Source organism: Myotis daubentonii, chromosome 18 (genome assembly GCF_963259705.1).
Source record: "Myotis daubentonii chromosome 18, mMyoDau2.1, whole genome shotgun sequence".
NCBI classification, from domain to species: domain Eukaryota; kingdom Metazoa; phylum Chordata; class Mammalia; order Chiroptera; family Vespertilionidae; genus Myotis; species Myotis daubentonii.
Genome location: NC_081857.1, coordinates 28,507,622 through 28,534,996, shown reverse-complemented (window position 1 = coordinate 28,534,996; position 27,375 = coordinate 28,507,622). Strand labels below are relative to the sequence as shown.

At 53.4% G+C, this 27,375-nt stretch overlaps 1 protein-coding gene across 3 annotated transcripts; it reads left to right on the top strand.

Moving 5' to 3' along the window:
• Window positions 1–7,906: 7,906 nt before the first annotated feature.
• SEMA4A (semaphorin 4A) lies at window positions 7,907–25,384 on the top strand. 3 transcript variants are annotated; one of them, XM_059675285.1, is made up of 15 exons: window positions 7,907–8,108; window positions 8,919–9,086; window positions 10,935–11,095; window positions 12,592–12,654; window positions 12,889–12,987; window positions 13,193–13,298; window positions 14,065–14,181; window positions 14,527–14,651; window positions 14,824–14,996; window positions 16,019–16,169; window positions 20,799–20,979; window positions 22,929–23,047; window positions 23,141–23,298; window positions 23,586–23,686; window positions 24,084–25,384. In XM_059675285.1, exons 1-15 carry the CDS (start codon window positions 8,051–8,053, stop codon window positions 24,674–24,676), a joined length of 2,373 nt encoding a protein of 790 aa, XP_059531268.1. In that variant the 5' UTR covers window positions 7,907–8,050; the 3' UTR covers window positions 24,677–25,384. The 3 variants fall into 3 exon arrangements, with proteins under 3 accessions (XP_059531268.1, XP_059531269.1, XP_059531270.1); XM_059675286.1 differs by having other exon boundaries at window positions 7,921–8,332; XM_059675287.1 differs by having other exon boundaries at window positions 7,921–8,431.
• The last annotated feature ends 1,991 nt before the right edge of the window (window positions 25,385–27,375 follow it).

Here is a 27,375-nt window from a genome sequence, read left to right as displayed (position 1 = left end):
TTTTATTTCTCCTGGTATTACATGTTTCTATCTCTTTTGCTCATTTTTTTCTCTTGATTTGTTGATTTTAGAGAGAGGAAGAGAGAGAGAGGGTGAGAGAAAGAGAGAGAAAAACATCAGTTTGCTGTTCCTCTCATTTATGCATTCGTTGGTTGACTCTTGTATGTGGCCTGACCCAGGGATCAAACCCACAACCTTAGCTGCTCCGGACAATACTCTAACCAGCTGAGCTACCAGCTGGGACCCTTTTGCTCATGTTTTATTGCCAAGATTATCTTTTTCATGTTGGTTTTTAAGACCATATGTTTTGAAAATATTTTATTAAGGATGTTTATTATATAAACATAGTTATCCATGGCGGGATGTTTATACAACACTTCCTGTAACCCCCCTCTGGACAGCTCATCAATTCCCAGCTTCGCGTTGTAAATAACGCTACCGTGGATGTCTTTTCTTTAAACATTTCAGGTAATTTCTTAGGATGGAATCCTAATGAGTCTCCTGATGCCTGGCCTTACTTTAAATTCTCTTCACTGTCCTCCGCCCTTTCATGGCCAGACGTCACGGGTGAAGCCATTTTTCTTTCCCATGTCACCACCCTGACAACCCATCAGGGTGAATGTAGGTGAGGGAGGGGATGCGGCAGGATCCGTGTGTCTTAGCCGCCCCAGCGCCTCAGCGCCCCCTGTTCTGCCCCTGGAGGAACAGAGAAAACAGGACTTGGAGAGCGCGTGGGAGCCTCTTGCTCTCACCCCCCTGGAGTGACTGCGGTGCTGGCCACCCTCCTGCTCTGGGACCGGCCTCAGACCCTTACAATCCTTCGGCTGATTCTCCATGCTTAGTACCAGTCAGTGCCAGCTGGCAGCTCTCACCGGAGACTGAGGTGGCACAAATATGGGTGAAGGGGGAGGAAGTGGGCAGGGGCCCAAGGGACCAAGATGAAGGAGGTGGTAGTCAGAAGCTGGTGCCCAACATGGGGGTCACATGGGATGATGGAAAGGGAAGACTGAGGAGTCTGAGGGCTTCCAGGGGAGTAGAGGGGGTGTCAGGCCCCCACTCACTCTGGCCCTCCTGCCCCTGGAGAAACTAATCATCTCCCCGCCACCCACTTTCCTCTGCACCCACCCCCTTGAGCTCCTCCTAACTAATTCATCTTGGTCCCTTTAAGAGCTGCCTGGGAACTGGGGCACCGGAGGGGGCTGGCAGGGCCCCCACTGCTCACCCTGCCATGCCCGCCTCTGCTCCTCCCCCTGACTGGTACAGACTCTGCTGGAAGTCTTGGACGCCTGGGTTAGGGTCTCCACTGCTGGGCTGGGGGTAAGGTTTGAAAGTGGCGGGGGAAAAAGGGACCGTGGTCCCTGGGTTGGGATGGGGGTGTGGGATGCCAGTTTCCTAGCTCTGAGGACATGAAGTGTCTGTGTGCCAACTCCAGTGGATAATGTAGGGGTCCCTGGCGGGGTGGACCTCTGGCCTCAGACTGGGGCAAGGGCAGAGGATCTTGAGGGGCAGAGCCTAGGGGGCAGGATGTGTGGGTCTCCTCACCCTCCACTCCCCCGTCTCATTCCCCAGGGCCCTCATTAGCTACACTCCATCAGCCACTCCCGGTCCCTCCTGCAATAAAAGACACAGGGCCCTGACACTCCCTCTTCTCACAGGTGGGGAAACTGAGGCCCAGCCAACCAGAGGACCGGGAATTGTGTGTGAGGCGGAGGAGAAGAGGGGATTAGGCTGCAGAAAGTTTCTCCCTCCTTCTCCCCACAGCACTGGACACAGGGGACCTGGGTGTCCAGCTGCCACAGCCAGTTCCTACCTGCAGCATGGCCAGCACCTAGGCTAGGTCCCCCCCTTCCTGGGGCAACTCAGCACCGTGCTGGGGGCTTTGATTTCCCGATGTCAAGGCCAGGAGAGGCTCCCAGACGCCCAGCTGGGTCACCAGGAGGAAGTGGGGCCCGGGGAAGCTGTGGGCTCCCTCCCTTTACTTCCCTGGTTTCTCAGAAATATAGCCCCTTCCAACTCTGCCACAGAGACTGGGTCCAAGTCCCCAAAAGGGAAGGAAGTCGGGGAGGGGCAGGGACAGGGTGTGAAGTCTTCCAGTCTTCCTTCCGGTTACAGTGGTAGCTGTTTCATCTCGTCCCTGCCACCTTGATTCCGATTCCGAATGATTCTACCCCTCCTGCCACGTGTCCCTCCTGGGGGAGAAGAGCCTAAACCAGCAGGCACCCCGGTTCCCGAAGGCCCAGGTGCTGAGGGCAGCAAGGGTGGAGTCATGGAGTCGGGAGTGATGGGGGATGTGACAGCAGCTCTGCTTAGAGTTCACTTCTGCTTTCAACACATGCCGTGTCCTCCCCGCCCCAGGCAGACACGCTCACCCGCCACCCCAGCCCAGACCTAAAAGGGAACCAAACCTGGCCTGTGAAGTCCTCTGCCTGGGGCTGACACTCATTCCGTTCTTCCTAAAAAAATATTATGAAGTCTAGAAAGGAGTCAAGCTTCTGCCAGGAGGGCTGTAAAAACCATTTTTTTTTTTTTTTAACCTGTGGGAATCAGAGAGGGCAAGCACCCTGCCCAGGGTCACACAGCAAGTAAGAGGCAGTCAGGCCTAGGACCCAGGGCTCTGCTCCCCAGGGCCACAGTGCCTCCCTCACAGTCTTCCCCCAGCGGAGGGAGGCCCGCCTGAAAGGGGCTTTTTCAGTTCTTCATGGTACCAGGGGAGGAGCCCAGAGGGGACAGCAGCCCTGTTAACTAGGGTGCGTGGGATCAGGGGTGGGAGAGGACACAGGCTCTGCTCCCAAAGCTCCCACCCAGGCTCCTGCTTGCCTCTGCTCCTTCGTAGCTGGGAGAGGACCCAGCTCTTTTTACCCGCATCTGGTCCAGACTTTTGGAAAGTCCATTCGGAAGTCTGCCCTCCATCCCTCTTCCTGCAGCACAAACCTCCCCCTCCTGCTAGGCCTCGGGGTTAGTCACCGGCTTCCGGAGACGTCATCTTCTAGCTCAGGTGGCTGAGGAAGGGCAGCAGACCCAGACCTGGAGGTGGCCCTTCCCACAGAAGCCAGGGTCATATTAATAGCAGAGGGCTTCTTAGGCTGCCTTTTGTTTTTTAATTTTTTACAATCCTCATCCAGGGATGTGTTGTGTGTGTGTGTTTGAATTGATTTGAGAGAGAGAGGCAGGGAGAGAGAGAGAGATGTGAAAGAGAAACATCCACTGGTTGCCTCTGTACGCAGCCTGACTGGGGATGGAACCTGCAGTGTACATATGTGCCCTGACTGGGAATCCAAATGGCAACCTTTTGTGTTTGGGACGATGCTCCAGCCAACAGAGCCACCCGGCCAGGCAGGGTTTCTTAGGCTCTTGACAGAGGAGAGACCCTGTCTGGGCTTGTTTGCATAGATATTTATGTATTTGTTTGCCTCCTCATGGGCAAACTCAGTCTGCATGAGGTCAGGCTGGCTGGCATCCAGGTGTGACCACCCTGCATGTAAACAGCAGGAGAGGGAAACCCAGAGGGAGTGGCCATGAGGGAGGAGAATTGGCCCCGGCTGACCCTGAGCCCAGCTGGGGGACATCTGTGCTGTGGTGCCTGCCTAACAGTGAGCAAAGGAGCTGAACAATGACCCCCTCCCACCTCCCCCACATCTGGAGCCCTGCCTTCTCCACATGTGGATCCAGAAGCCGCAGAAGGTGGGGTGCAGGGGGACACGGGTAGGAGGAGGAAGAATATGGGGAGATTCTAGTCCCTCCCACTTAGAGATGCGGTCGCCATGGTGACTGAGGACCGGTGAGGTGGGATGGGGTTGGGGATGGGGGCGGGGGTGTGGCAGGACTGAGCTCTGGGAGCCGAGAGAGCCTGGCGTTCCAGGGGGAGGGAAACGCGGCAGCATCCCCAAGCGCCAGGTAAGGAAGCAGGAGAGCCGGCAGTTCTGAAAGGAGAGGATGGGCCATTGTCTGGAGCTGGCTCTGCCCCCGAGAAGGGGGCAGACAGAGGGGGTCCGGCCATTGTTTGCGATATTCAGCCCAGCCTTCCAGCACTAGGCAGCCTGGAGGAGCAATCCTAGGAGGCGCTGGGGAAGGGGTTGGCGGGATTGGGCTGGGCAGGTGGCAAGAACGCTGAGAGGCAGCAGGGGTGGGGATCTGGGAGAGCAGAGGCTTGGGGCCGTCCCTAGTGCCTTCACACAGCAGGCACGGAATCGATACAAGTTGTTTTGACTCGCTTGTGATCACAGAAGGAGGGCAACGCGGGGCCAGAGCAGGTGGGCTAAGGGAGGGGAGCCAGGACGCTGCTCTTCTCCAGGGCTCTGCTCTTCTGGATCTGTCCCCGAGGCCGGAAGGGAGAGGGGGTAGGGGACACTGGACCTGTGGGGTGAAGCCCCGAGTGGCTTCTCTCCTGACACCAGGGCTGCCCCACAGTGAGGTATCCGTGCTCCCGGGGAGCCGAAGAGACAGAGCCCTGGGGGGGGTGAGCAAGGGGTAGGGGTGAGGAGTGACACCGCCATTTCCCTTCCCACTACCACCCCCACATCTGGATCGCTCCCTGGGCCAGAAAACCTGGCAGGAAGGGGCTGCTGGGTGATGTGGCCTGGGGGCTGCGGGGGAGGAGTCCCTGGAAGAGCTGGACCCTGGGGTCAGGGGGTGGGGTTGAACTCAGCATTGTGGTCTAGAGGGTCCCCAAGCTGGGCTCCAGGGCTAGGGGGGAAAGGAGCTGGGGAACCCCCACATCAGGGCTTTGAAATGGCATGGCCCCTTCGGTGTGTTCCCTGAACACCTGACCCCTCCACCACAACTGCTGCCTGACTCCAGCCCAGAGGACACTTCCTCCTCCTGGCCTTGGTTTGCTCATTTCTATAGTGAGGGGTCAGCTCAGAGCTTCCTTGATGCTGGAGGCAGGACCTGCCACACCATCTGTGGGATCCAGTGCGAACTAAAAATGTGGGCCCCTTGTTCAGAAATGACCAAGACTTTCGACGGCCAGGTTAGAGGAAACGAGGGCCCTTCTGAGTGCGGGGCCTGTCTGTGGGCTCTGCCAGCTGCAACAGGAGAGATGGCAGTGACTCTGAGTCTGACTCCAGAGGTCTGGTGCAAGAGGGTCAGTGGGCAGCCCTAGCCGGTTTGGCTGAGTGGATAGAGCGTTGGCCTGCAGACTGAAGGGTTGCAGGCTCGATCCCCAGTGAGGGGTGTGCAGGAGGCGGCCAATTGATAATTCTCTCTCATCATTGTTTCTCTCTCTCTCTCTCTCTCTCCCTCTCCCTCTCCCTTCCTCTCTGACATCAATAAAAGTATATTAACAACAACAACAAAAAGAGGGTCAGTGGGTAGGGGCAGGTGGCCCTGCCTCTCCATCAGGCTCTTCCGTGGAGCTGGACCAGGAGGCCCTGTGGAGGCAGGAGGTGGTACCTGATGGCCTGTCTTCCCAGAGGTTTCAGGAATCACCCCAGAGATACTGTTTCTCAGCTCAGAGGAGCCAGAGCTTGTCACCTCCACCTACTTGCCTTCTCCATCCAAGAGGCTGAGCTTCCTGGACCAGGGCTGGAGCAGGACTCTACAGAGAAGGAGAGCTAAGGGATTAGCTTGGAATGAGGCCGATCTGAGTTTAACCTGACTTTTCGCTGTGGAAGCTCCCTGAATCAGCTCCCTCATCTGTAAGATGAGGTCCTGGGGGTACCTATCTGCTAACATTGTTGGGTAGGCCCCAGCCTGATTCATGTGGGCTGGAGGGCTGGGGAAAGGCCTGGGGCTAGGAGGAGAATGCCTGGGGTCTGGAGAAGAAGGGTAATTCCAGGGCATTAATCTAACACTTCCAGAGAGGCCAGAACAGGGCACCAGGCTGGGAGGGTGGGGCTGGACTTTCTACCCCCCTCACCCCCCCAATAGAACTCCTCCCAGTGACCCAGATAAGCCAATCTGTTCAAGCAGAGAGGCCCAGGGGCAGGGTAGGTTCCCAAATCTGAGCTGGGGTTGAGGAGACACAGAAGGTGGGGTCTGGGTGGGAGTGTCCCTTGATTCTGAGAATCAGGAAGACTTTCTCTGGGGGGCTCGGTCCACGGCTTCTCCCAAGGACCTGGCAACCAGCCTCCGTGAGAGCCCGAGGGAGTCTTAGGCAGGTCTTGACAGAAACCGTTGTCAGGAAGGGTCTGCCTAAGACCAACCCTCAGTAAAATAGGAGGAAATGGGAGCAGAGGGAGAAGGAAAGAAGGCTGAGCAGCCTTTGACCAGGAATTCTTCTAAGGATTGTACTGGGCTGTACCATCACCCTGCAGGCTGGTGCTGTGGCGAGAGGGATGGAAGTGCCGATACAGGAAGGACTTCCTGATAGTGAGGAATGTGCACTTAAGGAGAGGGGTTATTTATTGGAGTCGATGTGCCCTGGGATGGCTGTGCTCTTTATAACCAGCAGTCAGCTGTCTCGGGCTGAGTGGGCAGGAAACTACCCCCTTTGAAGGTCACGGAGCTCTGGGTGCTGGATGCCTCATTAGCCCTGCGTTACGAGGTTCCCCCTGGAGCCCCGGGGGAGAAGTGAGCAGCCACTATAGGGGTTGGGTGCCTCCACAGCATGTTTGAAAAGTATGAACTCAGATGGGAAATTTTCTGGGCTTCCCACTGCCCTGATGCCGCCCTAAGAGAGATGGCGATTAGACTACAGGAGGGATTTCCTCAGCAAAGCCACGAATAAGGCGGTGTGCGATTGTTTTATTTTTATAAGATCATGGCTCTGCTGGAAGTGGGAGTTAGAAATTTAGAGCAGCGGTCGCCAACTGGTGATCCACAGACCACTGGTGGTCTGTGAGGTCCAAAAGGTTGGCGATTGCTGGTTTAGACCACTGCAGGGACTTCCAAGCAGGTAGGAGTGGAAAGACCCAGCACCGTGGGTAGGAGAAAAAGGAATATGGAAGACAGTGTCATGACTCCTGTCCGGGAAATCTTGAGTAAGAGGAGAAACCCCTGCTCTGTTGATGAGACTAGATGTGATGTGATAGAGGAACGAGAAATGATCTAAAAACTTTCTGGCCCTAGACGGTTTGGCTCACTGGATAGATCGTCGGCCTGGGGACTGAAGAGTCCCAGGTTCGATTCCGGTCAAGGGCATGTACCTTGGTTGCAGGCACATCCCCCATAGGGGGTGTGCAGGAGGCAGCTGATCGATGCTTCTCTCTCATCGATGTTTCTTACTATCCCTCTTTCTTCCTCTCTGTAAAAAAATCAATAAAATATATTTAAAAAAAAATAAATAAAACTTTCTGGCCTTTTTTTTTTTTTTTAATATTTACCCAAAGGATATTTTTTCCATTGACTTCTATAAGAGAGGGGGAGAGACAGAGAGAATAACATCGATGTGAGAGAGACACATTGATTGGTTGCCTCCCGAATGTGCCCCAATCAGGGCTGGTGATTGAGCCTGCAACCGAGGTACATACCCTTGATCTGAATCAAACCCGGGACCCTTCATGGGCTCTATCCATTGAGCCAAACTGGCCAGGGATGGCCTTTTTTTAGGGGGAGAGGACTGGCCTTTAAAAAAAAAAAAATATATATATATATATATATATATATATATATATATATATATATATAATTATTATTATTACTTATTTCAGAGAGGAAGGGAGAGGGAGAGGGAGAGGGATAAAAATATCAATGATGAGAGAAAATCATTGATTGGCTGCCTCCCACATGTCCCACACTGGGGATCGAGCCTGCAACCTGGGTATGTGCCCCGACTGGGAATCAAACCGTGACCTCCTGGCTCATAGGTTGATGCTCAACCACTGAACCACGCTGGCCGGGCCTTCTGGCCTTTTGCTAGTAAACTTTCTGGATAGACAGAGGTGAGAGGAGGGGGGAAGAGAGAGGTGTGTCTCCCTTTAGTCTCCTCCCAACTTCCGCCAAGCCCGGGATCTGTCACAACTCGAGAGGCAGAAATTCTGGTTTCCCTTGCCCAGAACTCCCAGTGCTGGCTTTGGCACGATGGGTACCTGGCGGGTCTCACTCTTGGCCCAGCCAGGCTGAGACCTCTGTCCCCTGCTGCTGGGGCCCCCACTCACCTTCTTTCTTCTGGATGGCACCTCCACCCAAGAGTCCAGACACCTGGGTTCTACACTGTGGCTGGCTCAAGGGTACGTGAGATGAGACGGGTGGCTGGGGTCGGCGGACCTGAGGAGAAGTTTATGCAGAGACCTGAGCAGACAGACAGCAGCAGACCAGAGTCCAGGGGTGGTGGGCAGCTGCAGAGGCTGGGAGACAGGGCCACTTCCTGCCCTGGGCCACTTCCCTGGCAATGCTGTGAGCCAGCCTGGGGGCTGTATGTACTCTCATTGCCACCCTGCAAGACGAGGGCCAGGTAAGCCTCAACATCAAAGACCCGAGCCCGGCTGGCCGGGCCGAGGTCAGAGCCGCTGATTGAGACGTAGTCCCTGGCTTGGGTCGTCAGAGCACAGGGGTAAGTATGAGAGACGGGGTACTCACAGATCTGAAAGAGCCGGGAGAGTCAGGTCTGAGGAATTCATATTTGAGCATAGGAATCTGTTCCCCCCCACATTCCCCTGCCTGGGGCCAGGCAATGGTGTGGGCTCTGGGCTATGGCAGGAAGGCAGGCAGAGAGTAGCTAGCCAGGACTTCTCTGAGAGTAAGCCGAGAAAAGGCAGAGCAGGGCTATTGGTGAAAAGAGATCAGAAGAACAGGATGGGGAGCAACTCCCTCCTACCCAGAAGGGAGAGTAGGGCTGCAGGCTGAGGCCTGTGAGCGTGATGGAAGTGAGACTACTCCACGGCCCTCGGGACAGGAAACTTTGTCATCCCTGCCCTACACACTTCTGCTGCCTAGGGCTCTCTGATTGGTCTAAGTGGGGGCGGGGGTGGGGGTGGCGGAAGGGGGGGATGTGGTGAGGACTGCTTACCCAGAGAGTGCCCCTGTGTCTGTTTCCCCAGAGCCATCTGGTGACAGCCTCTGGCTGAGCATGGCCCTTCCAGCCCTGGGCCTGGACCCATGGAGCCTCATAGGCCTTTTCCTCTTCCAACTGCTCCTGCTGCTGCTGCCAACAACGACCACAGGGGGCGGTGGGCAGGAGCCCATTCCCAGGGTCCGATACTACGCAGGTACGTGTTTGATGTCCGGGAAGCGTGGGGATGGCAACAGCGAGCTGGAGGGCGTGGAGGAAGGCGAGATGAATGGAGGAGGGGAAGAAACACGGAGAAACAGAGAGATGTCCAGGGAGTGACTGAGAGCCAGAAATAGAGGTTCCGACTGAGTCAGAAGTGAGAGATGAAACCACTTGGGGTGAAGCGCGAGGAAAGAGAGACGAGGGGCCAGGTGGCCAGGTGGCCAGGGCATCACAACTTCAGGTTCTCCAAAACTGGTGGTTTTCCCTCCCCTCCTTAAATATCGCCGTCCTTAAGCAGGCACTTCGAACCAAAACTGCTTTCCTGCCCTCAGTTCCCCCCAAAGCCAAGGCCCACGTAGAAGACAGTCTGTGGACCTGGTGACTCAGGCTGCTCCAGGCCAACCACACAGATCAGGCTGGACCACGGCAAGTCTAGTACCATGGACCCCAGGGATACGAGAATTGAGGGTGGCCCAGCTGGGGGACAGGCCCTGGAGCCCTGGAGGCACAGCTTGGCTGCTTTCTTATTGAGGCTGTGGGGCTGCTGATACACTCGCCTCCAGGGAGAAGATTCAGGAAAGGACATGGGCCTGTAGGAGCAGTGGGGGCAGGGAGTCCTGGGCACGTAGCATCTTTCTGGGGCAATGTCTAAGCAGTGTTTCTCAACCTTCTGGCCCTTTAAATACAGTTCCTCATGTTGTGACCCAGCCATACAATTATTTTCGTGGCTACTTCATGACTGTCATGTTGCTACTGTTATGAATCGTCATGTAAATATCTGATATGCAGGATGGTCTTAGGCGACCCCTCTGAAAGGGTCGTTTGACCGCCAAAGGGGTCACAACCCACAGGTTGAGAACGGCTGGTATAAAGGAAATGCATGTTGCCCGTCGATGGCGAGGCCTCCTCTGTGTTGGGTGCAGCATAAACAAGACTCAAGGTGCTCATAGTCCCGAAGGGAAGCAAACAAACAGTCATGATCAGTTCTGTAAGGGGGCGTTTAATGTAAGTCGATGGAGGCCGGCCCTGGCCACACACGACTCCCCAACTCCTCCTATTGGTCCTGTCTCAGACTCTGAGCCTTCAAAGGTAACAATTAGCTAGTCAGTCCTCTAACTAATGCAAAAGTGTGAATGTGTCCATGAGAGAGGATTTGAGGAGCTGATGGCCAGCGGGACAGGAACACACAGACCCCCATCTACTCCAAGGTGAGAGAGAGGACCTAGAAGAGCCACCCAGGCTCACCTCCCCTGTCCAGGTGACATCCAGGCATGCCCATGGGCCTTTGAAGAGAGATGCTTTCTTTCTGTTCAGCCTAAGGCAGTCATTCTTGTGGTGGAAATTTCTTGCAAGGGGAGGGTAAGGAAGTGGGGTTGGTGAGTGGAACCCTACAACCCACAGCTACTCTGACACAGGCCTGTGTCTAACTTTCCTGTTTGTGGCTGCTAACACCTCCTACAGTTTATCTGCCTTCTGCTCCCCCTGCCAGGGAGCACCCATGTGTCCTCCCCACGGCAGCCCCCCAGGCCTGGGAGAGCATCCGTCATGCCTCACTTTACTTCCTGTCCCTTTTTCTGTCTCTTGGGTGTGGGCCACCCTCCCAGGCTGTCATTACTGGTCTCTGGCTGCCTCCCCTCTCTACTGTGGGCTCTACACACGAAGTTCCTATGGCTGCCAGCGGAGTGGGTGAAGGGGGAGCTGCTGATGAAGAATGGGTCCAGCTGCCAAGGCCCGAGGGGCACACTCTGGCAGCCCTTTCCCTCCCCCGACCTGTATCTCAGTAATCAGTTGCTGGCCCGCCAGCTGCTCCTCACTCACCACCCTTCTCATCGCCTCCTAACAGGGGACGGACGCAGGGTGCTTAGCCTCTTCCACCAGAAGAACCTCCAGGACTTTGACACTCTGCTCTTGAGTGCCGATGGAGGCACTCTCTACGTGGGGGCCCGAGAGGCCATTCTGGCCTTGAATATCCAGGATCCAGGTGTGCCGAGGCTAACGAACATGGTGAGGAGGCCAGGATAAAGGGTGCGGGCTGGGAGTGAGGAGGGGGCCAGCAGATGCCCCGTGCCTGCGCTGCCTCTGGGTGAATAATCGCCCAGTTTCTGTCATCTATACAGTTGACCTTTGAACAAGATGGGTTTGAACTATGCGGGTCCACTTTTATACAGATTTCCCCCCCCCGCCCCCCCAGTAATTGTATAGTTGACCCTCTGTATCCTCAGATTTCCCATCCGAGAATTCAACCAGCGTTTTCAATCTGTGGTTGGGAATCCATGGATGTTCTACCCCATTTTATATAAGGGACTTTTATGTAGGGGTCCTGGAACCTATCCCCCATGGATACTGAGAGACTCTGTAGTTAAGTTTTGGGGAGTCAAAACTTATATGAGGTCTTCTCAGTACGCAAGGGGTGGTTGTTCCTAACCCTCGTGTTGTTTGAGGGTCAACTGTATCCAGTAATAATCAGCAACTCTTGTTATGTGTATCTGGTCAGTAAACAGGCAAGAAATACTATCGTGGCCTCACTATTCATTGGTATTCTGATTACTGGTTGAATAATATTAATTGCTAAAATGGCTGAGATGGAAATCTTTGACACACGAGAGGAACATTGACTCAAATTGAATCAATAATGTGATATCTACCCACTGGTAGAAATCACCGAAGCTTCTGTGTTAATTGTTGTTGTTTGTGTTTTTAGAGTATGTTTATTGAAGCTGGGGATAGTGAGACTGAGGATAGAAAAAGCAACAGGGCAGAGCCTAGGCCAGGCTACTTTGGCTCATTGGACACTCATTTTGGGACAAGCTGCTGCTGCCCCTTGCTCCCCTGGTTGCAAGTCTCCTGGGGGACCTTAGAGTTTAGGAGATGCACGCCTGAGAGGGAAGAGAGGCGTGGGCGTGTCCCACGGGGAGGGAGAGCAGGCCTATGTTAAATTTTAGTCACCTGTTGATGGCAATGGTGTGAGGGAGAAAAGGAGAAGGAAGTAAAAAGGGGAGGGAGGGAGCTAGCAAGGACGGAGCATCTCCACGGTTTGTGTTTCTCAGTGTGGTCTGTAGGCCACCTGCACATATGGGTTGCCAGTTAAAAAGGCACATTTCCTGAGGTGTGACTTAGGAACTGACATTTAAACAGTTTCCCTGGGAAATGTGTGGTTTGACAAGACAACTGCTGCTCTGTGCACCATGCATTCCTTACGTGCTTTGCATATACTGCCTACTGGTGCCCTCCAGAAGCCTGTGAAACTGACCAAGATCACTCAGCCAGGAAATGGCTGAACCTAGATCCAAACTCAGGTCTAGAGTGGAGCACTATCCTAATGACCAGCAGTATCGTCAGAGTGAGTTCTGGTCACCAACTGATGTTATTATAGTCCCTCAGCAGATCACTAATCGCTGCTGGTGATTTCACACCCAGAGCCAAGGAGGGGATGGCAAGTCAAAGCTAGAGTTGAACACCTCATATCCCTTCATCTCCCCACTTCCAACTCCCCATTTCAGATATCCTGGCCAGCCAGTGACAAAAAAAAGAGTGATTGTGCCTTTAAGAAGAAGAGCAATGAGGTAAGCAGAGGTGGGGGTGTCGGGGCTCTGAGTAGAGAACCCTCAGGTGGGGCAGGCGGCAGAGCCAGCTTGTTCGCATGATTATTGCCTGCATCGCGTTCTATGAAGACATACACGGACTGCCTCCCCACTGCCCAGCCCTTCTTCCCACTAGGAAGTGAGGGAGCATTGGAGTTGGGGGCCCAGGAGTTTGGGGCAAATGTGCTGGAGGCCTGAATTCTCTATCTCCTCCAGACCCAGTGTTTCAACTTCATTCGTGTCTTGGTCTCTTTCAACGCCACCCACCTCTACGCCTGCGGCACCTTCGCCTTCAGCCCTGCCTGTACCTTCATTGTGAGTTACCTGGCGCCCAGCTCTCAGGCCCCAAGCCTCCCTCCTCACATCTACTCCCAGCCCATCCTCTGCAGCTCTGGAAACCTCCTGAGCTTCTGGCCCCAGACCAATGTCCCTCTATGTCCCTTTACCTTCCTCCCTCACACCCCTCATTTTCCAGATATGAGACTGGCGTTCTAGTCTCCCATCCTCTGCCCGCTTCTAGGAACTCCAAAATTCCTATCTGTTGCCCATCTCGGAGGACAAGGTTGTGGAGGGGAAAGGGCAAAGCCCTTTTGATCCTGCCCATAAGCACACGGCCGTCTTGGTAGGTGAGTATCAGGTTCCCTGGTCCATCCCAACATCTGCTTTCCCAAGTCACTCTGTGACGTATGGAATCTGAGTTTCCTGAAAGGCAGGGGACAGAGGGAGGGAAAGTCAGGAGCCTCAGAGCACAAGATCAGAGGGGAAACTGGGCACCCCAACCACTAGCTCCTGCTGAAGCTGCTACAAAGGAGGTGAGGAGAGATGGCTGTGGGGAGAGAGGCAGGAAGGTCTGGAAAGGGTCTCAGGCAGAGAAGAGGCCCGAGAGCCAGCCAACTGTTCAACAAACAGGCTCCGTGTGACACCTCCTCTGTGTGCCAGGCATTGTGCTAACAACTGTAGGGGTTTCAGTTACCCTCCCAGACACAAACCATTAGACTTCCCAACTTGCTTCTCGGAGAAGATGGCCTTTGGCTTTTGAGTGGGACCTTGGAAGACAGGTAGATGGGTGGGGAAGGGCCACCAGGAAGGGAAGGGTAGGACCTAAGGTGTGGAAACAGAAAACCAGCCACCTTCTGGGAACAATGAGTGATTCTACTTGGCAAGTGGTTTGGCTGGTTGTGTTGGGGAGTAGCGGGAAAGAGGCTTGGCCACTTCCTGTGAGCAGAAGGGCCTCCTAAGCAGGGTGCTCCGTGGGGCTAGGAGCTGGGCGTTGGGGCTCCACAGGAAGGCGTACAAGGAATGAGACGGATGTGAATGCTGGCCCCAGACAGATGCAGGTCTGAGCCGGGTAGGGCCCTTCCAACCGATCATGTCCGTCCTCCTCCCACCCAGACGGGATGCTCTATTCCGGCACCATGAACAACTTCCTGGGCAGCGAGCCCGTCCTGATGCGCGCGCTGGGATCCCTGCCTGTGCTCAAGACGGACAATTTCCTCCACTGGCTGCAATGTAAGAACCTGAGCCCCGTCCAGGACAGGTCTGGTCCCCTTCCCCCGAGTCACTCTGCTCATTGTTAAGGGCATACCACGTGCAAGGCAGTCCTGGTAGGCACCGGGGGCACAGCAGGGAAGGAGACGGAGCTCCCGTCCCCAAGAAGCTTTCGTGTGACATAAAGAAAGAAGTAGCGGTCCTCCTCCCCTCCGCCCCCACGGCTACCCTGGATCAGCCTTGGCACCCGAGGCCTCCAGTCTCCTGGCCTCCAGGGCCAAACCAAGGGTTTTCACCAAGGGGGCCCCAGGGCACCCAGGGGCTCAACCCTAAGCCTCTCTGCCTACCCTCCCACCCCCGCCGCAGCGGACGCCTCCTTTGTGGCAGCCATCCCTTCCACCCAGGTCGTCTACTTCTTCTTCGAGGAGACAGCCAGCGAGTTTGACTTCTTCGACAAGCTCCGCACGTCCAGAGTGGCCCGAGTCTGCAAGGTCGGCCTGGGCGGGAGGCGGGGCTGACGTGGACGAGCCAATGGGGAGGTGGAAGGGGCGGGGCTGAGCCTAGAGCCCAATGGGAGAAGGGGAAGGCGGGGCGGGGGCGGGGACCCGTGGGGCCTGAGGCGCCCCTTACCCAGCCGCGCCCCTCACCCAGCCTCGCCCCTAGAACGACGTGGGCGGCGAGCGGCTGCTGCAGAAGCAGTGGACCACCTTCCTGAAGGCCCAGCTGGTGTGCGCCCAGCCCGGCCAGCTGCCCTTCAACGTCATCCGCCACGCCGTCCTGCTGCCGGGCAATGTCTCCACCGACCTCCACGTCTACGCAGTCTTCACCTCTCAGTGGTGAGCCCCGGGGGGAAGTGGGGCTCCCTGGGGAGCGGGGGGGGGGGGGGGGGGGAGGGGCGGGGAACTGACGTGAGTCCAAATACCTCCCAGGAATTTGATCTCTGCCCTTCATGTAGATGGGAAAAAATGTAGCTCAGAGAAGTTCTTACTAGTTTATATCCTGGCTGGTTCCAAAAAGGGTAGGAGGCAGCTTACAAAAGGCAACCATTAAGAGAAATAAAATAAAAAAGGAAAGTAAAATTAAAATATCCCATAAAGAAATGGGAATAAAAGGAGAATAAGCGTAGCCGGGGATGGGATCAACATATTACTAACGTTGGTCATGTACACAGTCCCCGGATGCCAAGTCACAAATTTAGTGCCGAGCTTCCTAATGGCCAGAGCAAGGAGAGAAACACCATCGGCGTCATAAGATAAAAATATATCCATTGCTGGAGCCTAAGAAAGGTGAACTGATTGGCTGTGGTCTGATCCCACAGCGTTTTAGGGATCGGCTGACAATGTGTCAGGTACCAAAGATACCTGGTGTAAGCAGGGCCTGGTATCTATGACACCCAGAACTTAGAACACGGTGTGTGCCACAGTCAAGTTAGAGAGAACAAGAGAGACACCTGTCTCCACAGACCAGGGCTGAAGGAATAGTAGTCTTGTAGTCAGGTTCTGGTTCATTCTCTGAGGACCAGGAAGCCACAGGACGTAAAGGAGGAGGGCTTCATCTGGAGCCTGTCAGGCACTGGCTACACTCACTGCCCTTCCCATGGGTACAACCCCAGGGCCTGACCCCCAGTTCATTCTCTTTAAGGATAATCACACTTCACATCCTAAAATGGGCCAGAGTCAGGGGCCCTCCTAGCCCTTATTACCACAACTAGGGGAAGGAGAGGCAGCTAGAGGCTGGCACAGCCCTCCACATTCCTGCCCTCCTGGGGTTCCTCACCAAGGGCAGGCCAGGGCTGGAGGGGGAGCTTCCTCATAGAGCAGAGGAGATCACAGACCATGTCCCCTCTGGCTGTCTCCAGGCAAATCAGTGGGACCAGGAGCTCAGCTGTCTGTGCCTTCTCTCTCAAGGACATCAAGCGTGTCTTTGAGGGGAAGTACAAGGAGTTGAACAAAGACACTTCACGATGGACTACTCTTGGGGTCACTGATATCAGTCCTCGACCAGGCAGTGTGAGTACCAGCCCCCACACTGAGCCAAGTCCCCTCTTCCCCCCGGAGACACTCACATAATGCACTTACCAAAGTACCTGTCGTGGCATAATAGATGCCCAACAAATGTTAGTTCTCCCCCCGGCCACCACCAGTTCTATCTGCTGAGATATCTACTGGGTCCAGCTGCCCCCATTCCTCAGGTGTCCAGCCCCATCCCACACACAGAGCAGCCCCTTTTACCCCAGCTCCGTACACATCAAATAAGGGAGGGATCTCCCTGAGAAACAAGGGAGCATGGGTTGTGCCAAGGACTGTGTTGGCATTTCACCTGCATTTCTTTTTTTTTTTTTAATATATTTTATTGATTTTTTACAGAGAGGAAGGGAGAGAGATAGAGAGTTAGAAACATCGATCAGCCACCTCCTGCACATCTCCTACCGGGGATGTGCCCGCAACCCAGGTACATGCCCCTGACCGGAATCGAACCTGGGACCCTTGAGTCCGCAGGCCGACGCTCTATCCACTGAGCCAAACCGGTTTCGGCTTCACCTGCATTTCTTATTTAACTTTTTTTAAAAATCAGAATTGTCTGTGTACACTATTTAAAGAATCATACAGATTTACGTGTGTTGGTTACCAAAAAAGCCCTATTTCCCTTCCTAGAGAAAACCAACTTCAATTTTTTTAGCTGATTCTTTTGGTGTTTATCTCCAAATCTCTAAATAATATACTTTTATTGTTACATCTCGCTGTTTCAGCTTCAGGCAGTATCTACTGCATTCCCATTCTAAGGTGAGGATTTACCTGTCCCCCCCCCCCCCCCCCCCCGCCCCCCAGTCGTGTGCTGGAGCTGGCTTGCAGCAACTAGCAAGAACTCTTTTTGCAGTTCTCTTTCCAAATTCGTGTCCAGTGGCATTACAATGGTAACTTGAAATCAACCATGTGGCAGTATAAACCATGGAAATCAGCAAGCACTACAAATCAGGGCTCCCCTACCCCCACTCCAGAGCTGCCTTACGAACACACCAGTGCACCCAACCCTCATCTTCCAACAGTTTTATAGCAATTTTGGTTAGATCTAGATTTATATTATTATTCACCAGTGAGCCAAGTAGTAAGCCCTGATTGCTTCTCCTTTTGCATTTAAAAAATTTTCCCTGGGATTAGTAGTTCTTTTGATGTTTCTTTGTTTGCTTTGTTTTCTAAACTCTTATCTTTAATTTAACCCCAGGCTTTTTTTTTTTTTTAAGTAAAAGAATTTGTTAGTGAAACAGTGAGACAGAGAGGGGCTATTCCACAAACAGAGCAGCCAACTCCAAACTCTTACTCAATTATCTGAATCTCTTCTGAAGACAGACCCCTTCCATGTTCTGACAGTTTCATCTTCCTGGAACTCCTCCCTGACTACTGCCGTCTAGACTGGAGGCCCTCTGCATTCGTGCACAGCGGCCATCCTGGAATCTCCCCTCCTCATCATTCTGGGCATTGCCTTTGCCTCTTCCTTGTGATGATGTCATGTTTCTTGCATCTCATGGCTTCTTCTTTTCTTGTTTCTATCTTATTTTAGTGGAGGATAGTCTCTGTGGATTCCTAGATAGGGATAGATAGCGGTAAAATCTTTTGAGATCTTGAGTGTCTAAAAATGTCTTTTCTTTTATTTTTTTGAAGATGTCTTTATTCTACTTTCACATTTGATAGTATGGCCAGGTACATGTAATTCTAGACTAGAAGACTTTGAAGGCCTGCTTATTATCTTCTAGCTTCCAGTGGTGCTGTTGAGACGTCCAAGGCTATTCTGATGATCCCTCACTCTTTGAATGTCCCCTGGTTTTTCCTCACTGGAGTCTTGTAGGGCCTTTTCTTTGTCCCTGGCGCTTCTGAAAATTTCACACACTGTTGAGCTTTGATGAGACTCTGTTCATTTATTGTGCTGGACAGTTTGCCCCTTCAGCCTGGAAATTTAGTTCCTTCAGTTCTAATAAGTTTTCTTGAACTATTTCCTCCTATTTCATTCAACAAATATATATATGTAATTTTGTTGTTGTTATTAATCCTCACCCGAGGATATTTTTCCATTGATTTTTAGAGAAAGTAGAAGAGAAAGGGAGGGACAGAGAGAAACATCGATGTGAGAGAGACACATCGATTGGTTGTCTCCTGCACGCACCCCAACTAGGGCTGGGGAACCTGCCACGGAGGTACGTGCCCTTGACCGAATTGAACCCGGGACCCTTCAGTCCATGGGCCGATGCTCTATCCACTGAGCCAACCGGCTAGCGGTCAGGGCTCAACAAATACTTTTGGAGCCACATGTCACTGCTCTAGGCACTGGGGGTACAGCAGTGAATAAAACAACAAGTCCTTCCCTCATGAAGCTGACGTTCTAATGTTAGAATGTGTTTTCTCTTCTTTCCGGACCTCCTGGACTGGTCCTCTAACTTTTAAAAACCTTTCCTATTTCCCAAAGCTTTAGTTGTGTTCTGCTTTTTGGAAGAGTGTCACAATTTTACCTTCCGATCCTTCTACCAGACTTTAAATTTCTGCTAAAATGTATCATTTCTGCCCTAGCTGGCTTGGCTCAGTGGATAGAGCGTCGGCCCATGGACTGAAGGGTCCTGGGTTCAATTCGGTCAAGGGCACGTAGTGTGTCCTTTCTTCAAGATGTATGTAATATCTGGCTGTCCTCTCTCTTCACTTATCTCTCTTAAGATGGTAATGAGCCCAGCTGTGGCTCTGTGATTGAGGGTTGACCTATGAACCAGGAGGTCATGGTTCTATTCCCGGTTGGGGGCACATGTGGGGCGTGTGGGAGGCAGCCGATCGATGATTCTCTCTCATCATTGATGTTTCTATCTCTCCCTCCCTCTCCCTTCCTCTCTCAAATAAATAAAAAATACATATATATATATTTTTAAAGATAGTAATGATACTTTGGTGTGAAGTTTTCTTTTCTCCGAATCATTTCTGTTTCTTCTTAGGTTTTCATTTGGTTATATTCTCTGTTTGTTTGCATGGTCTCTTTCACGGTCATGGTTTTACTCACAGGTCTGGTCATCCTTGGCTGCCTCCTCATATTTAAGAGCAGGGGACCAGGAGGCTGTTTGGAAACTCTGTGCCCCTGGGTATGACTTGGCAACTTGAGTTCCATTGTAGCTGCACTGAGGATGGTCAAGCTGGGCTATTTTGTTGGGGACCTTTAATGTTAGTATTTTAAAACCTTTCCTCTGGAACCTCTAGTCGGTGTTCCGAGAGCAGACTCTCCTCGTCTTTTGCTCGGAAGGAGATGGTCTGGTTCCTGGTGTCAGGGTGCCGTGGGGGAAGATGGTTGGGAGTGGGGAAGAGTATCCGCCTGTACTGTGCCTGCCTGCACTTACTGCCCCCTTTCATGGTGGTGTCCCTCCGAACTGTGCCTGCTGTTCTCCATCCAGAGACCCTCTGTCCCCACGAATAAACCTCCAGTCTTGGTCCAGGGCATGGAAGGGACAGTCACGCAGGAACATGGGGCTGGGAGGAGATCTGCCTGCTTTTTAAACAAATTTTCAAATAATTCTCTTTACTCGGCGCCCCTCTTTAAGTCATTTCCAGAAGTGACTGGGGCCACTAATTCATGAGCTTTAGAGACTGTCTTATAAATCAGATAGCTTTGGCCTACCCCAGGATCGTCTGAAGAAGACTTTTTATTTCTGCTAAGTCTCTTAGTATTTGTTCCTTTGTTTCCCAGCTTCCAAATGCCTTCTCTCCAGTCCTCCCCATCCCTGTAGGTTTGCCTTTGTAAAGAATCCCTTTGGGAGGAAGCCAGTGTAGGTGCCTGTGCTCATCCTGGCATCAAAATGCCATGTAGATGCTATGGCCTCACTTTACACCTGAGGAAATGGAAGCTCATAGAAGTGGAGGAACTTGTCTGGGGACACAGCTTGTAGGTGACAGAGTTGGGGTTGACCCTAAAACAGTGCTCTCGGATATGAAGGACAAGGGTCCTGACTAAAGGTCATAGCACAGGTGCCCTAGCATTCTGGTGTTGGCAGGGCCTTTAGAGAACAGCCAGTTCAACCCCTCATTTTATGGGTGAGAAAAGGAAGCCCAGAATGGAGAGGAGACTCTCCCAGAGTCATGGAGCAAGTTCATGCAAAACCTTGATGAGAAACACTCCCTGCCACACCACCCTTTTATATGCTATCTTTCCTTTAATCACTGGCTCAGCAAACATTTATTGGCACCACTTGTGTACCATGCCCTGTGTCAAGCCTCCAGCTACAGACATGCGTGAAACAGGGTTCTTGCCTGCCAAGGGCTCTCACCCTGCTTCCTGCCGGCTGCCAGGCATCCTTGATGGAGGTGAGGAGGAGGAGGAAAGCCATAATGGCTAACATTTATTGAGTCCTTAATTCACGCCAATCACTGTTCTAATTACTTTTCATGTATTTTACTGTTCATCCTCGCAGCAAACCTGTCATATATTGGTAATAGGCCCATTTTACTGTTCAGGGACCTCAGGCATGTGGAGGCTAGAATGCAAAGCCCAACCACCGTCTGGAGATGAGGAATGCCAGGAAGGAGGGAACAAAGGAGATCAGCAGAGCGGGGAGAAGGGAGGGAAGAGGCAATGGGTGGAGAAAGCTGACCTGCTCTGCCTTCTTCCCCCTTCAGTGCTCGGTGGGCCCCTCCTCTGATAAAGCCTTGCTCTTCATGAAGAACCATTTCCTGATGGATGAGCAGGTGGTGGGAACGCCCCTGCTGGTGAAGTCTGGTGTGGAGTACACACGACTCGCAGTGGAGACAGCCCAGGGCCTTGATGGGCACAGCCATCTGGTCATGTACCTGGGCACCAGTGAGTAGACGGCTTCAGGACGTCCCTCAGGGGACTGGAACTGAGGAGGGAAATCGTTGCGTTTATTCACTCATGCAGTTATTCAGAACGTGTTTTCTGAGCACCTACTATGTGCCTGGCACCCTGCTAGGCTCTGAAAATACAGTGGGGAAGCAAAACAGCTCATCCCTACCTTTTGTGAGCTTTCAGTCTGGTTGGGGGGATACTCACAAGGGCTTTGGTGGCCTTAGCAAGAGCTGCTTATTTTGTGGGGGAAGCCGTGTCAGAGAGGTAAAGAGCGAGTGGATAGAGGGGAACTGGACACAGCAAGTGCAGAGATCATTCCTTCAGGAGGCGTGGCTGTGAAGGGGAAGAGAGCAAGGGGGTGACTGGAGGAGGGTGTGGGGGTCCAGCCAGCATTCTCTTTTTAAATATGGGAAATATTGTCAAGATCCAGTAGGGAGAGAGATGGTGAGAGATGGGCAGGCGAGGGGATAATTGGCAGGTGAGGTTGCAGAGGAGCAGGAAGCCAGAGTTTGAACTCACAACCTGGGTATGTGCCCTGACCAGGAATCAAACTCAAGACCTTTTGGTATATGGGACGACGCTCCAACCAACTGAGCCACACTGGCCAGGACAGCAGAAAGAGCTCTTATGTGAAGGTTTTGTGTTCTCTGTGAAGTAGGAGGACGCAGGTCCTGAGCTGGGAGTGAGGGGTGGGAAAGGTGGGAGGTTTGAGGAGAGAGGGGTGGATGCAAATAGTCATTATGGAAAGCAGGAGAGTCACAGGGGAGCGTGGAAGATTGCCAAGCCTATATATTGAGAGCCTGGTGAAGGGATGACCGTGAGCTTTAGTGGAAGGAAACCTATCAGATTCATTCATTCATTCATTCATTTAGGACCTGTTACCAAGCACCCTACCAGCCATGCACTTACCGGGTGCACAGCAGAGAAAGAAACAAACAGGAAGCTTGTCCTTGTGGAGTGCAGGGAGACAAACAAACACCCCAAGTCAACGGCGTCAGATGTTATGAGATTAGAAAGTTAGTCTAACATGAGGGGGGATCAGTAATGCCAATCAGAGTGGTTGCAGTTTTTAAAAGGGTGGTCAGTCCTTAGTGATTGAGTGTCGACCTATGAACCACGAGGTCACAGTTCTATTTCTGATCAGGGCACATGCCCGAGTTGCGGGCTTAATCCCCAGTGTGGGGCATGCAGGAGGCAGCCAATCTATGATTCTCTCTCATCATTGATGTTTCTATTTCTCTCTCTTCCTCTCCCTTCCTCTCTTAAATCAATAAAAAAATATATTTAAAAAATAAAAATAAGCCCTAACCGGTTTGACTTGAGTGGATAGAGCTGTCGGCCTGCAGACTGAAGGGTCCCCAGGTTCGATTCTTGTCAAGGGCACGTACCTTGGTTGCAGGCTCCTCCCTGGCCCGGGCCCTGGTTGGGGCTCCTGCAGGAGGCAACCAATCGATGTGTTTCTCTCAGATTAATGTTTCTCTCTCTCTTTCCCTCTCTCTTCCATGCTCCCTAAAAATCAATGGAAAAAATATCCTCGGATGAGGATTAAAAATAAATAAATAAAAATAAAAGGGCGGCCGGGATAGAACTCCTTCAAGTGCCTTTGAGTATAAACACTTATGGAGGCGAGGGAGGCTGGTGATGTGATTTTCCACGGGAGCACTCAGCTGTCCACTGGCCCAGGCCCACAGAGAATGTGTGTCCCTGCAGGGATGGAGCTATTAGGTGGTTGCACAGGAAGGACAGGGGCAGGGATTTCAGGCTGTTTACAAGAGCTCTCCATCTCCGTGGCACAGAGGAAAACGGTCAGGCAGGTCCATGCCCAGTGCACGTGAAGCTTCAGGGAGCACTTGCTGACAGCGGGGAGGCCACCTGGAGTCGGGAGGGAGATGGGCGGGATCTGGGGAAGAGGTGAGGCCATTTCAACTCTTGTCTTTCCACAGCCACAGGGCTCCTGCACAAGGCTGTGGTGAGTGGGGGCAGCAGCGCGCATCTGGTAGAGGAGGTGCAGCTGTTCCCTGAGCCTGAGCCTGTTCGCAACCTGCAGCTGGCCCCAACCCAGGTGAGAAGGGACCTACTCAGGGGGCGGGCCTAAGGTGCTGGCGCCTGGCTAGGTGTGCGGGCAGCACCCTGACACTCTCCATCGCTCTCGCAGGGCGCACTGTTTGTAGGTTTCTCAGGAGGTGTCGTCAGGGTTCCCCGAGCCAACTGTAGTGTCTATGAGAGCTGTGTGGACTGTGTCCTTGCCCGGGACCCCCACTGTGCCTGGGACCCTGAGTCCAGACTCTGCCGCCTCCTGCCCACCTCCATGCCGTGAGTGCCAGTCCTGGATGGTGCCAGGACTCTTTCTACCCCGCTCGTGCCCCTGTTCTTCCTCTCTTTAGGGGCTACTGACACAGTCCCTCCAAGATCCCCCTCCTCCCGGGGGCTCCTCCAGGGACAGGCTGCACCCAGCAGTTTAGAAGCTGCTCCAGCATCCTGGGTCTCTGCGCTATCTCATGTGTTCCCCACCCCCACCCCCAACTTCTTTCCCACTTATCCCTCCCTGCTCTTCCCACTTTTGTCTTCAAGGATGATTTTTTATTGCCTTGCCTTCTCAGGACGTCCTGGAGGCAGGACATGGAGAAAGGGAACCCGCAGTGGGCCTGTGCCAATGGCCCCATGGGCAGGAGCCTCCGGCCTCCGAGCCGCCCCCAAATCAGTGAGTGTGGGGCCAGGGGAGGCGCAGAGACTCGGGGGGACTTCTCGGCAGGGCAGGCATTCTTGCCTCAATATCTTCCCCAGCATCTGCCTGGCTTGAGACCTGAACCCCCAGAGTTGCAATGGATTTGGGTCTTGGCTATCGGGAGAGGGCACAGGAGTTCTAAGGTGGGATTCGGGGTCGAGGGTAAAGTTGGTTTTGGTGTCAGAGTTGGAGTGAGATGGACTGGAAGTCAGTTTCGAGTCCAGATTGGAGATAGGGAGGGGTCAGTTGAGTTTGGGAGTTGAAATGGGAATTGGAGATTTCATTGGGAGTCCAGACAAAGGATTAGAGACACTCTCCTTCTTCCTTCTCCCCCACATCCCTTAACTTTTTGCCCCCTTTTCTTCACCTACAGTTAAAGAAGTCCTGGCCGTTCCCAACTCCATCCTGGAGCTCCCCTGCCCCCACCTCTCAGCCCTGGCCTCTTACCGCTGGACTCACGGGACGGCAACAGTGGCAGGAGCCTCTTCCATGGTTTACAATGGCTCCCTCCTGCTGCTACTGCGGGACGGGGAGGGAGGCCTCTACCAGTGCTTGGCCACCGAGAACGGCTTCTCATATCCTGTGGTCTCCTACTGGGTGGACAGCCAAGACCCGCCCCTGGCCCTGGACCCTGAACTGGCCGGCATTCCCCGGGAGCGCATGGAGGCCTCGCTGACCAGGGTCGGTGGTGGGGCCGCGCTGGCTGCCCAGCGGTCCTACTGGCCCCACTTTCTCACTGTCACTGTCCTGCTCGCCTTAGTGCTTTCAGGAGCCCTCATCGTCCTCCTCCTCTCCCGACTGGGGGCACTCCGAGCCCGGGGCAAGGTCCAGGGCTGTGGGAACCTGCCCCCTGGGGAGAAGGCCCCATTGAGCAGGAAGCAGCACCTCCAACTCCCCAAGGAACACAGGACCTCCTCCGGTGATATGGACGCCGACAGCAACCACCTGGGCACCGAGGTGGCTTAAACTCTGGGCACAGACTGAGCCGTGGGGCAGTGCCTGGCCGTGCTGACGGGGTGCCTGGAGCAGTGCGGACCTGACTAGCGGGGAGCAGCACAAAAGATCACCGTCCTCCCTCAAGAGCAGCTTCTCTGCCACTCTGTGCCACCAATAGCACTCCGTGGGCTGGGCACAGTGGCTGGCTCCCCTACGGGATTCCCCTGTGCCAAGCGCGTGGGCTCTCAGACGGGGGCTGCCCCAGGCCTGGACCGAGGCTATGATAGGAGGACCTAGAGAGGATCCTGCAGTTCTGGCCAAGCCGGGACCCCCCAGATACATACTGCTCCAGGAGACCCTAAAGCATCTGGCTGTTCCAGGACCCTGGGGTAACCCACAAACATCTAAGCAACCATCAGCTCGCACGCCGCTCCCGGAGACTCCACTTGATAGCCGCTGTCCCTGGACACCAGTTCTCCCCTCTCCCAGGGATCTTTAGGGTTCAGCAGGGGGCTGCCCCTTTATGTGCACCACTGACCACCTACCTTCCTTCCTGCTTCAGGTGGGGGCGGCGGTGGTCTCTTCTGGCCTGGCTAGAATGGCAGTGGTAATCTGAGCCTTGTTCGCGTCTTTACCCTAGCTGACCCTTTGCCCTCTGTCCTTTCCCCTTTCCTTTGCTTTGGGATTCAGAAAACTGCCTGTCACAGTTTATTTTTTATTAAAAAGACAAAGCTTCGGCCCTGTGCTGTTTTGGTGGGAGCAGAGTTCTGCAGCAGAGGACGCAGAGGGCTGCACGATGTCAGGGGATTAGGCATGGAGGCGTCAGGGGGAGGAGGGCCAGGGTTAGGGGGTGATTGTTCCCTGGAGCTCTTCTGCCCTGAGCTCCCCTCCCACCCCCAGACCAGCCCGACAGTTCTTTCCTCCCCTCCAGCCACTGCTAGACTCAGATTTTGCCTTTCAGGCCAACGCTGTTGCTCAGCCTCAGCTCCTGTCTGCTGGCCAGGCAACACCTGATCCGCCGCTGGGTGATGACTGGCAGGTGTCCCTGCGCAGCCTGCTGTTGCTGTCCCTCACTCCCCCACATTTCTTGTGACTCCAACTCAGCCCCTCTTTCCCACTGCAGCCCTTGGGTTCACCTCTTGGTGGATGGAATTTATAGAAAGACCATCAGCCTCTCCATCTGGCTACATCCTTCCCAATATCCAACAAACAGTGCCCTCTCCACGCCCCCACACCACCTTCCCCCCCCCCTCCCTTCACAAAGGCCCATGACCCTCTTCCAACCAGTGCCTCTGCCCTCTTCTCTCTGCAGAGACCCCCGGCATGGCCCCTCACTTTACCTCTCCCTCAGCTTAACCTCCTCTCTCCCACCCTCAGCTGTGCTGGGTGTTCTAAAAAATAACCCTCCCCAACTCCAGCATTTGACTCTATGCCCTCCACCCTACTTGCGCTCTCTCCCCTTTACCACCAAACACCAGAGAGGGTAGGTACTGGCTGCCTCCCCCACCCCACCCCACCCCCAATGTCACCCTCACCTTTAATCCCCTGTGGTCTGGCTCTCCCCCCCCCCCACCTCTCTGCTCAAATGACTTTCCACAATTACCCATAAGCAACTGATCTTGACTTACACAATCTTCACCCTTAATCTTCTCACCACTCCTTTCTACTATGGTTTCTTATTTTTGCTTTAGTTTTTTAAATTGTGATAAGAAGCACATACTATAAAATGTATCCTCTCAACAATTTTTAAATGTGCAATTTTCAGTGGTGTTTACTATGACACCTTGTTGCATAATGCGTCTGTAGAACTTTCTCATTTTGCAGAACTGAAAGTCTATGTCCATTGAGCAACAACTCCCCATTACCCCTCCTCCCAGCCCTCGACAACCAGCGTCCGACCCTGTCTGTGAGTTTGACTACTTCAGGCACTTCATTTAGGTGGAATCTATCCTAAAGTCGTCAATATACAGCTGGCTTATTTCACTCACCATAATATCCTCAAGGTTTACCCGACTGTAGCATGTGACAGGATATCCGTCCCTTTCTGAAGCTGAATAACAATCATTGTATATATATACCACATGCTTTTTAGCTGTTAATCTGCTGACGCACGTGTGGGTTGTTCCCCATCTTTGCTGTTGTGAACATGCTGCAGTGAACATGGGGTGCAGGCTCCCTTCCAGACCCGGTTCGCTCCTTCACTGGAGTTATTCGGCTTCTCTGGCTCTTTTTTCTACCCTGCTAGCTCCTTTGCACCCTCCCATTACCCAACATTTTTACCCTGCGGTTTCACTTTCCAAGCACCCTTTCCAAACTTCCTCTCCTTGACTCACCAGACAACCTCCAGGCCAAGGGCAATGGGACAGCGTGGGGCAATGGCAAGGGCCGTGGGCCAGGATTGGGCTCCTGGGGACTTCATCTGCTCTTTGTTTTTTTAAATATATATGTTGATTTCAGAGAGGAAGGAAGAGGGAGAGATAGTAACATCAATGATGAGAGAGAATCATTGATCGGCTGCCTCCCTCCTGCACGCCCCACAACGGGGATCAAGCCCGCAACTCGGGGCATATGCTCTGATTGGGAATCCAACCTTGACCTTCTGGTTCACAGGTCAACACTCAACCACTGAGCTCCGCTGGCTGGACTGGTTGTTGTTTTTTAATGGACATTGAGCGATTTTAATCTGAGAGCCCTGAGATGCTTCCTCAGATGGGTTGATTTAGTGTTTC